This window comes from Vitis vinifera, chromosome 4, assembly GCF_030704535.1.
Source record: "Vitis vinifera cultivar Pinot Noir 40024 chromosome 4, ASM3070453v1".
Classification (NCBI taxonomy): Eukaryota; Viridiplantae; Streptophyta; class Magnoliopsida; order Vitales; family Vitaceae; genus Vitis; species Vitis vinifera.
The window spans coordinates 20,403,446-20,413,781 of NC_081808.1; the positions used below are offsets into that span (position 1 = coordinate 20,403,446).

Sequence of the window (10,336 nt, forward strand, 5' to 3'; positions counted from 1 at the left end):
TTTAATAAATGTCATAAATGTAATTTCTAGTAACAAGTCTCTTTATATTAAGTGAAATATATTTTAATCTTTTAATATTAAAAAAAAATTACTCTTTTTAAAAAAATAATTTTTATTGACATTTTATCCCAAATTTTACTTTTAAAATCAGTTAAGGAATTGGGTGGAACACCTTGGGTTTCGGAACTCCCTGTCTTCATCTAATTTACAAAAAATAAAGACAGAGAGAAAGAGTGTGAGAGTAAGAAGCTAAAAAAGGGCATGGAGAGAAGACTGGGTCATAATGTTTCATGGTGATGGTTTACATCCAACGCATCAATCTTCCATGTTTGTTTTCCAAGTGACCTCCATCCCCATAGAGGATTCTTCGGTCATTTATACTCTCCTTCTCTCTCCCTAACCCCTAATTTTTTTCCAAAGGTATTGTCCATCTTACTTTCTCTCCTTCTACCTTTTCTTCCTTTCTCAATTTTGTTCTATTTACTCAATGTAATTACATTCCTTCTATCTATTTGTTCCTTGAATTTATTTTTTGGATTCATTTGTTTAATCTGGTTTTGAGTTTTTGGAATTTGTTGTAATTTTATTAGCTTCATTTTGATTGCCAACAAAATGAGAGGGAAAAAAAAAAAAAAGCCAAAATTTGGATTTTGTATCAAAGCTTTTTTTTAAGATCCAAGTGGTAATGATTTAGAGAATGAACTTTATATTGTGTTCTTGGTTGCTAAGTTTTGTGTGGTGGGATATGCAGGCATTTGCCAAGGCCTTTGGTTCTGGCATCTTGATATGAGTGCTTGACACTTCTGCCCTCTATTGTCTCACAAACCAACATTTGAGGGATCATGTCTGAACCTCCCTCTCGAAATATTGGTAAATACAATGTTCTCTTTTCATTGCTACACCAAAGTGTACAAGATTAACAATTAAGTCATTAAATCTTACAACTTAATCATTAAAAATTCCGAGACCATAGATCATACATTGTACACACCTTCCATTACAAAAATCTGTCAGTTTTGTGTACAACAATTAATATTTAATTTATGATACCTGACATTGATGGTCTATGTATCTACAGAAGTTGACCACTCTGTGTGTGAGAGGGAGAATAGAATTGGTTCTTTGAAGAAGAAAGCAAATAATGCCTCCAGCAAGTTCAGACATTCATTGACAAAAAGGGGTAGGAGAAGTGGTAAAGTTATGTCTGTTGACATCGAGGATGTGCATGATGCTGAGGAGTTGCAGGCTGTCGATGCACTCCGTCAAGCACTTATATCGGAAGACCGTTTACCCTCAAGACATGATGATTATCATATGCTGCTCAGGTCAGTGACGGAACTCCCCCTATATATATATATATATGCGAGATAATTATTCGTAATTCATGAAACCATAGTTGTAGAATGGTTGAAGTTTTTGTATAGAAGCTTGTTATGGTGGAGTTATTTCTGTATTCTAATATTGTAAGGCAATTCTAATTTCTACTGTTCCTCACCCAACTGCGGAGACCATTATTTTATGCTTCATTTCTTTAACTAGCCTTCCAACGTACTCTTTCGTAATCCAGATTTTTGAAGGCGAGGAAATTTGATCTTGAGAAAACAAAACAAATGTGGATTGATATGCTTCAATGGAGGAAGGACTTCGGTGCTGACACAATTATGGAGGTATTAATGAAAGAAACTGGCGGTTGATGCTTGAAAAGTTTGGATGCATGACAATGAGATCCTCTCTTGAGTTTCTCATCTTTTGCTTCTGTTATTTTTGCAAGGACTTCGAATTCAAGGAGCTCAACGAAGTCATTGAACATTATCCTCAAGGTCATCACGGAGTCGACAAGGAAGGCCGACCTGTTTATATTGAGAGATTAGGGAAAGTGGATGCTAACAAGCTGATGCAAGCCACAACAATGGACCGCTATGTAAAATACCATGTACAGGAGTTTGAGAGGACTTTTGTAATCAAGTTTCCATCTTGTTCGATTTCAGCGAGGAAGCAAATTGATCAAAGTACAACCATCCTAGATGTCCAAGGAGTGGTATGTTAGAACAATAAACAACTACTGCAATATGGTTTTTTTCAGTCGATCTTATAAAGAGAGTTCGTATACATCATTGTTTAATACTTCAGGGACTTAAGCATTTCACCAAATCTGCAAGGGAGCTTATCGTAAACCTTCAAAAGGTTGATGGTGACAATTACCCTGAGGTACTAATTTCTCCTGGTTTCCTGAGTTGGCTTGTCCCGGGAGTCTGGATTTTTTCTTACAGGTTTATGATGTCATGTGCATTTTGGTCACTGTAGACACTGAATCGCATGTTTATCATCAATGCGGGTTCTGGATTTAGGCTATTGTGGAACACTGTTAAATCTTTTCTTGATCCCAAAACCACATCAAAGATCCATGTAAGCATACATCTCCTTGTGCTGAAACTTTTACTTTTAATCAAGGAAATTTAGTTAATCAGTGAGAGGCAATATTCACCAGGTTCTTGGTAATAAGTTCCAGAGCAAGCTGCTTGAAATTATTGAAGCTAGGTAAGCTTCTTAATTATTTCAGTCAAATAATTTCAACTTCTGTTCCATTTTAGTTTCTTTTTTTTCTTAAATCACTGCTTCAAAGGTCATAAATTTCTATGCTTAAAACTTGTGTTTATGGGGCTTCTTAGTATGTCCTTTTTACTTGGCTTCTTTCTAGTGAGCTGCCAGAATTTTTAGGAGGTACGTGCACTTGTGCTGATCAAGGAGGCTGTATGCGTTCTGATAAGGGCCCATGGAAGGACCCAGAGATTTTGAGGGTTATCTACTGCTCCTAGTTTGTTTTTAATTTTTTTTTTTTTTTTTTTGAATGATAATTCAATTCATATATTTCTAGTTAATTATGTTTTATTAAATTCACAATCCTGTGGTGAGTAACGGACACCTAGTTGATGTTCTGACTTGCAGATGGTTCAAAATGGTTATGCCATATGTAGAACGAAATGTGAGAGTCAATCCACTGCTGAAAAGACCATCTCTGAGGATGAGATTGTTTACCCCAAGGTCTGTCTCATGTTGTCTTTGAACATATTTCTGCCTTTACTTTTTTCCTTCTTGCTATATACTGTTGGCTGCATGCTGAGTGCCAGATGAATTTATTTTGCTGAGTTATTTGGTGTTTCTCTTCCAATGTGGAGGTTTCTCGAGAGGTAGAAGACATTCAATCACTCTCCCCTGAAGTTCCTAGGAGCTACATCGAGCATCCGAATCTCTCTCCTGTACACGAAGAAGTAAGTATTGTAAATTCTGGCACAAAAAGATCCAAGAAGGAGTGCACATATGCACAAATAGAGACTTCCTTTTAGTAAAACTAGAAGAAGTGAGGAATCCATTTTTTGTTTCGTCTGTAAAAATTTTATGGATCCATGGGGACCTAAAAACCTGCTAGACTGTCTTTCTTCCTTGACATTTTTCAATCCAGTCATTTTCCCTCTTTTTTTTCCTACATTATCATCGTCAGGTTGAGTTGTGATATATTTTCTTTCGTGTTTCCTTCTTGGGCAAAAATTGCAGGTCAGGATTAATCAAAATTTCCATAAATCTTACAATTATGAAGATTTCATCCCAATTATTGATAAGAGCATGAACGCACCTTGGCAGAATGTCATGGAGAATGACAGATATGCTCTCTCCAAAGGTACATTACCTACTTATAATTCTGCATCCACTTATATGACTGACTCCCTTGAATGAGTTATGAAGCTACTACATATGAGTTTGAGAAAATGATCATAAAGCATCTCTTTTTTCACTTCCTGAAATTCTTATGATGGAGTTTGTCTCTTCAGCATGTTCTTCAATCTGGTTTCATTGTTCGCAATGTTATTGATTCCTCTGATGTGTGGAATTGGATGCTTTATACAGCATAATTTTAATCGACTACTAAATCAGTATGTTGCAACATGTTAGCACAGATAAACAACATAAGAGTTGAGGATTGGATCAAATGGCTAACATGGATCATGTCAGGATTCTTCTTTCAGCTTAGATTTTTAGGTTTGCAGTAGCTTTGTGATATGACCATTATTCATTCCAATTAGTGCACCAAATGCTCTTCTAATATTTCATGATATGGAGGCTGCTTCCTATTCTTGAATTGGATTTTTATCTTTTGACATTAGTTTGATTTACTCCATTGGTTTAGCTTGTTGCCCAACGGCTTCTTTTCATGGACTGAGATCTCTCCTCTGGGATTTCCCCTAAGATTTCCCCTTAGTTACAGAAGCAAAACTAAGAAAAAACAAGAACCAGTAGGCAGATAACACTTGAAGAAAGCCACTATACTAATACTTCGAAGCTTTGATATACAAGCCAGAGCTTAAGGATTCCCCTATTTATCCCCTTCTCTGAAATGGCATCACAACAACCAGGTCCAATACATCACACTATTTTAACAGTTGTTAGCTCTAAATACTAGTGACTTGTATTCCAAGAACCTGCAAGCTGCTCCAAAGTATTCTTTAAGGTTGTGGAAGAGTCGAGGTCTAGAAATCGAACCCTGGTCTAGTACTTATTTCCCATTTCTTTGTTTATGTTTTGTTGTTTGCCTCTCCAAGGTCTGAGCCGCGCAAGGGAAAGTGTTGTTTCGATTACATAGTTGGCAACTGCTGGTCTAACATTTAACAGGCTGCCCAAAAAGAAATTATCCATCTTTCCTGGACCAAAACAATATATAGTAACTTTTCTATACTTTACAGCAGCGGATTGTTTCACCATACATGATGCTTACAAGGCTCCTGACGGTTTTAGCACTCAGATCTTCACTGGTGTCATGGCCTTGGTTATGGGCATTGTGACCATGATCAGACTGACACGAACAATGCCCAAGAAGTTCACTGATGCCAACCTCTATCCAGGTCCAATCTACTGTGTTGATGCAATGATTAAAAGCCACCCATATGCACACCAGCTATCTGCCCCTGTCATTACCGGCACAGAGTTCTTGGCCTTCATGAAACGCATGGCTGAGATGGAAGATAGAGTGAGTGTTCTCAGTGTCAAACCTACGGCCATGCCAGCTGACAAGGAGGATTTGCTGAATGCTGCTCTTATCCGGATCGACACCTTGGAGCGAGAACTTGCAGCAACCAAGAAGGTACCCCATTGTTGGCTTCTTTTGAGTTCTGTCGTTGCCTTTATAATTCAATACAGCCTAAAAGATTATTCAGTTTGTGGGTTCAGCCCACAAACTGAATCCATATTACACAATTTGGTATCTAGCCTTCCCTGGTAGATGAAGTAACTACAAGCTTTAAATAACCTTTTTATTGATATCATCCACTGGCCATTGTTCGTGCAGACTCTGGAGGAAGCCATGGCCCAACAGGAGGAGGTCCTGGCCTATATTGAGAAGAAGAAGAAGAAGAAGAAATTGGTATTCTATTAAAAGATCCAAATATCATTGCTCAGCTAGTTTTTGCTCATTGGCATTTGTACCTAGTTGAAGTCATCTCATTTTCATTTTTTTTTTTCTTTCTTTTTTTGGCTCATAATGTAGAATCCATTCAGCTGGTAAATAGATGCAGGCTTGCCAAGAGATGCAGTCAAAGCAAGTTGCAGGGCGATTTTCAATTCTCCAAGGCCATCCAATGCCCTGTGACTTAAATGTTCCACTTACCATATACTAAACCCAAGGCTTTTGTCAAATATACAACTTGCAATTCTTTCACGGTATATATATAAATAAAACTCCACATCATATCAGTCTACTTAAAAATGACAATAGATTTTCAACCTGTATATCCACTACCCTTTTCTACTTAAATTAGTATAGGGGTCTCCAACCCGGAAAATTTTTCACTTGGATCCTTAAATAATATATCATCATTCATCAGACATGATCCTTGAGTTTAGATTGAGCCCAGTGTATATATTAAACAATCAGTCATGCCTTGTTCTTTTTCCCTTACTCTATATCCCTTTGGTTATCCCCTTAGACCAGCAGAACTAGTAGTGTGAAAGGAAATAGCGTTAGTGGCCTTGTTTGATGGCTTTCCTCCATAGTTATGCAGTTTTTATTTATTACAACTCAATGTATGAAAATGTTCCCTATGTAACCCAAAATTCATTTTTAATTTTTACCCACTAGCCTCTCCTTTTTTTTTATTTTAAATAATAATAATTTGGTCTGAGTTTTTCCCCTATTTGATCCACAGCCAAGATGTGCTGAAGTTATGAACATAGATGATGCTTTTACCCTTTACAAGATTAGCTTTTGCGGCCCCATTAAAGCATGACCATAGTTCATATACACCTCTGAAGGGCACATAAAAGAGCAACCAACTAAGCAAGAGAGTAAAAAAAAAGGCGTTCAAACCTTTTTGATTTAGGGAACCAAGAAGAGTTTTAGCATCTTTTTTCTCTTATTAATACAAAGTCAGAGAGGGGTCCAAACGCCCACACTGCAAGCGGTAATATATGATGTGCAAGACACGGGCACAAGGCATAGTCCTCTACTTCTAAGATCTCGTTTTGCCCCTTCCTTTCCGTCCTCGTCACTTGAACCCTGTCAAGTCCCATCATTAACATTCAACAATCAATACTAGTTAATGAGATTAAAATAAATAAAAATCCATATAACCAAAAGAAAATAATACTGGGTCAAAATCTGTTCACTCTCCCCTTAATTATTGGCTCAGATTTGGGGCTTGTGTGCTTTGTTCTAACATAGGAGAGAGAGGAGAGAGAGTATTTTGGACCTTACCATTTGCATTGGAACAAGAGACTTGCTCTGGGATGACTTCATGTAAGGCACGCTCAATGTCTGCAGGGAATAAACATTGGTTTGAGTTTCAGGCTAACCACATTCCCTTCCTTCAACCGTTTTTTTTATAATATTTGCCCTGGTGTTAGTGTTATTTATCTTTTAGTTATCCTCCCGGCTCCTTCACAATGTGTTAGAACACCAAATTCAAACTGAACAAATGAGAAAGCAAAACAGAAGGTTGGGAAATGAAAAATAACCTGGATCTGGTCATGAAGGAATTGAATGTACCCAATAGCCTCTGTCAATACGGAGGCAGTATCTGTCTGCAAATTCCTCCACACGAAAAAGTTCTCTATCAGCATCACAGCATGGGCTAACAACTTAATATAATGCTTATTTCTCTCTCTCTCCGTTAGTGGATTCTGATGAATAAGGTGTGTGTGTATATATAGATATACACATACATGTAATGTAGAAATGGTACCTTTCCAAAGGGTGCCACCAGCCTCTGAAGAGCTGCAATCCTGTCTCCTAGTTTCTCCTTTCTAACCTGGTGAGATGCCATATATATCTCTCATAATCACTACAAAGCCACGGCATATGATAAAGAAGTTTCAAGCTTTGGTTTTCATATTAAAGTTATTCTTACCTTCAGGGGTGGATACGAGGATCGTGGTCCGAACCCAGACATCTTAGTTGCTGCATGCAAAGCCTTCGGTGCAGTTCTACTGCGGGTTACCTTTGTTCTTGAAACTCCATTCATGAAGGCTGATGTCTATAAAATTAAGTAAAGAAGTAAAGTTCAGTTTATGGATGATAATGACATGAAGATTTTGCCAAAGTTATCTCAAAGAAGAAACTCATAATTCTTATAAAGATCAGTGTTGTGGAGTGCAGAGAGCTGAAAAGAATGCTTAGCATGCAGCAGAAAAGACAAGGTTTTCCTTACCCTTTCTTCTGATTCTTTGACATATTTAGGATATGTGTGTTTGCTTTACATTATAGATAGTATCAGTTCTGAACATTTTTGATTAATTAATACCTAAAAAAAAGGAGCACAATAAATTAAATAATGTGCAAATTAATCAAATAATAATTAACCGCATTTCAAGATGTATTAAAAGAAATTAATTATGACCGATATCGATAGTATAAGGTATGCATATATGTCTTAATTTCTGCTGCCCTAAGTTAAACTATAACCCAATGTATAGCCTTATACATTACTAGCTATTACTATTTTCTATTATTGTTATTGTTATTGTTATGAAATTAAAGGAGTATTAACAAAGGCACAGCAACATATATGCTAATTCTAAGAAGAAGAATGTATAAAAATATACCAACCATTTTAGAGCTGTTTGATGGATTGTGACTTGATTCTTGCATATGATCATGATCTAAAGGCATACTTTCTTTAAAAGGATCAAGATCATTATGTGAAGATTTGCTAGACCCACCACCATAATTTGCAGAAGCTAAGAGATCCAAAGTTTGTAAATTCAACCCCAAGGAATTGGAAACTAATGAAGACGAGAAATCCAGGTTGGGAAGATTTGCACTTGGAAACCCATGGCTGAAGTTGAATCTGCTAGATGCGTATGCACTTCCATAACCTTCAGATTCTCGAGCATTTGAGTAAGAATCTCCGGCCAAAAGTTGAAGTCCCTCAGATGAGTTGCTGCTTAGCCAACAGAGATTCTCACTTAGATCTCGAAAGGGCTGTTGGCCATGTTTCATGTAGCTGCCTATGGAAGGTACTAAATGTAATTCTTCTACATTGGAATGATTGTCAACCATTTCACCAAACTTGGGAAAAGAATTGGGCAACTCCTCTTTGATTTTGGTAAAGTTCAGTACCTCAGTGGGTGACTGATGAGTATGAAAACCCAAGTCCTGAATCATGGAAGCTTTAACAGGAGGATCCATAATGGCATTCTTTAGCCATACCTCCCTTGAGTTTGGGAGGAATATTTCGTTCCCATACGTATGGTTGCTACCATTCCTGCAATAATCATACAAAGAAACTATTAATATATGTACTCTGAATCCAAAATCCTGCATAGCCAAGAACACTTAGAAACTGTAGGCCAAATAGATCCGTGAACTAAATCCAGAACAAGCCATGTTAAGCAACTAAATAAAAATGATATGTTTGATTGAAGAGGACGAGAAGTATAAAAGAAATTTTGGAATTATTACACCTACCAAAATTTGCTTTTGTCAGTTCCTATTGTTGGAGAATAAATGAAATATAAAAGAGTTAACTCCAAATCCTATGACAGACATACTTGATAGGTGTTGTTGAAGCCATCATAAAAGTCAAAAACGAGTGAATTGCAGTTAAACCCTAGGAGCACTGAAGCTTAATGTTCAGAGGGTTTAACAGTACTGGCCCTAGGAAGATAGGTTTACTTACATGGTGATGCTTGGGCTCCGGCCATGGATGGTTGGAACTCCATAACCAGCATGGGTGTCCAGAGAAGAACATCCATTAATAATAAACTGTTCTTGGAGCTGATGCTGGCGATGGACATCTACAGACTCCATAATGATTCTTTTAAGAGACTTGAAAATCCCAAGAAGGGTAAATAAAATTAACTTGCTCTAGAAACCCTTCACTCTATTCAAAGAAACGGTTCAGACGACACCCACAAAACCTCCTGCTTTTAGCCACACTTTTCTTTCTTAGTTTTCTCTCTTTACTTTTTCAGGTCTCAGCTTAAAGCGGCCTTTAAAAAAAGAGATGGGGATGAAGATACCATGCGTCTCTTGTCTTTGAGAAACCTTTTGCAGCTTCACCTGTTCTTGAAACCCTATATTTGTCTTCCTTAAAATACTTTTCCGCTCTCTGCAATAACAGGGATATGATTATACTTCCTCTATGCCATGATTAAAATCACTGTCTTCAATTTAGAAGCTTATAAGACAAAGGGTGTGAAGAGAAAAATCATGGGAACCATGCTCTTGCTCCCCAGATGTTGAAGAACCTAGCTTCCATCATTATGCTGAGTACTGTGGGCACCCAGCCTATAACATATATGGGCGTGGCGTGGGCTGAACATATCAAGGATACATAGTAAGTTTGTGTCCTACATGCTACCCCACCTCAAACTATTATCAGGATCCATGTCCTAGTTAATCTTCTTCTTTATTTCTTCTTCTTCCTTTTTTTTCTCTTTTTTCTTTTTGGTTACTTGATAATCTTCAAGTTGTAAAAACTGTCTTGCTTCACTACTTATCAGTAACATGCACATAGAGCATTAAGTAAAAGGCCATAACCCTTTTGCTTAAAATTTCCAAGTCCTTTCGATGTCAAAAAGTGTGGAAATTCACTCCCAACCATATAGATATCGAGCAGATCATCACACAATCACTATTTTCATACAAACACAACATCTTTATTATATACCATCAAATTATGGGACCATCAAACAAACCCCCACACATCAAGGATTAGTTTTGATGCTATTTTGTGACATCCCACGCCTAATTGTATAGATATTGTTTATTGTAAAGCCAAATAACTCTTACGGTTTTAAAACACTTTTATTAGATAAAGAAAAATTTATACATATATAGCATTAAGAA

At 37.0% G+C, this 10,336-nt stretch overlaps 2 protein-coding genes across 4 annotated transcripts; one reads left to right on the top strand and one right to left on the bottom strand.

The window, feature by feature from the left end:
* Window positions 1-247: 247 nt before the first annotated feature.
* On the top strand, window positions 248-5,737 carry LOC100250656 (phosphatidylinositol/phosphatidylcholine transfer protein SFH12). 3 transcript variants are annotated; one of them, XM_010650806.3, is made up of 15 exons: window positions 248-420; window positions 752-870; window positions 1,079-1,325; window positions 1,568-1,667; window positions 1,772-2,038; window positions 2,131-2,208; window positions 2,305-2,406; window positions 2,489-2,538; window positions 2,699-2,798; window positions 2,947-3,042; window positions 3,177-3,269; window positions 3,553-3,676; window positions 4,737-5,134; window positions 5,339-5,413; window positions 5,537-5,737. In XM_010650806.3, the coding sequence occupies exons 2-15, from the start codon at window positions 843-845 to the stop codon at window positions 5,552-5,554; spliced, it is 1,776 nt and encodes a 591-aa protein (XP_010649108.1). In that variant the 5' UTR covers window positions 248-420; window positions 752-842; the 3' UTR covers window positions 5,555-5,737. The 3 variants fall into 3 exon arrangements, with proteins under 3 accessions (XP_010649108.1, XP_010649109.1, XP_010649110.1); XM_010650807.3 differs by having other exon boundaries at window positions 4,740-5,134; XM_010650808.3 differs by having other exon boundaries at window positions 4,896-5,134.
* Window positions 5,738-6,334: 597 nt separating this feature from the next.
* On the bottom strand, window positions 6,335-9,815 carry LOC104879136 (transcription factor bHLH110). Its single transcript, XM_010650805.3, has 7 exons — window positions 9,165-9,815; window positions 8,093-8,750; window positions 7,395-7,520; window positions 7,230-7,295; window positions 7,003-7,068; window positions 6,743-6,802; window positions 6,335-6,544 (listed from the first exon to the last, which is right to left on the bottom strand). Exons 1-7 carry the CDS (start codon window positions 9,293-9,295, stop codon window positions 6,416-6,418), a joined length of 1,236 nt encoding a protein of 411 aa, XP_010649107.1. The 5' UTR covers window positions 9,296-9,815; the 3' UTR covers window positions 6,335-6,415.
* Window positions 9,816-10,336: the final 521 nt, after the last annotated feature.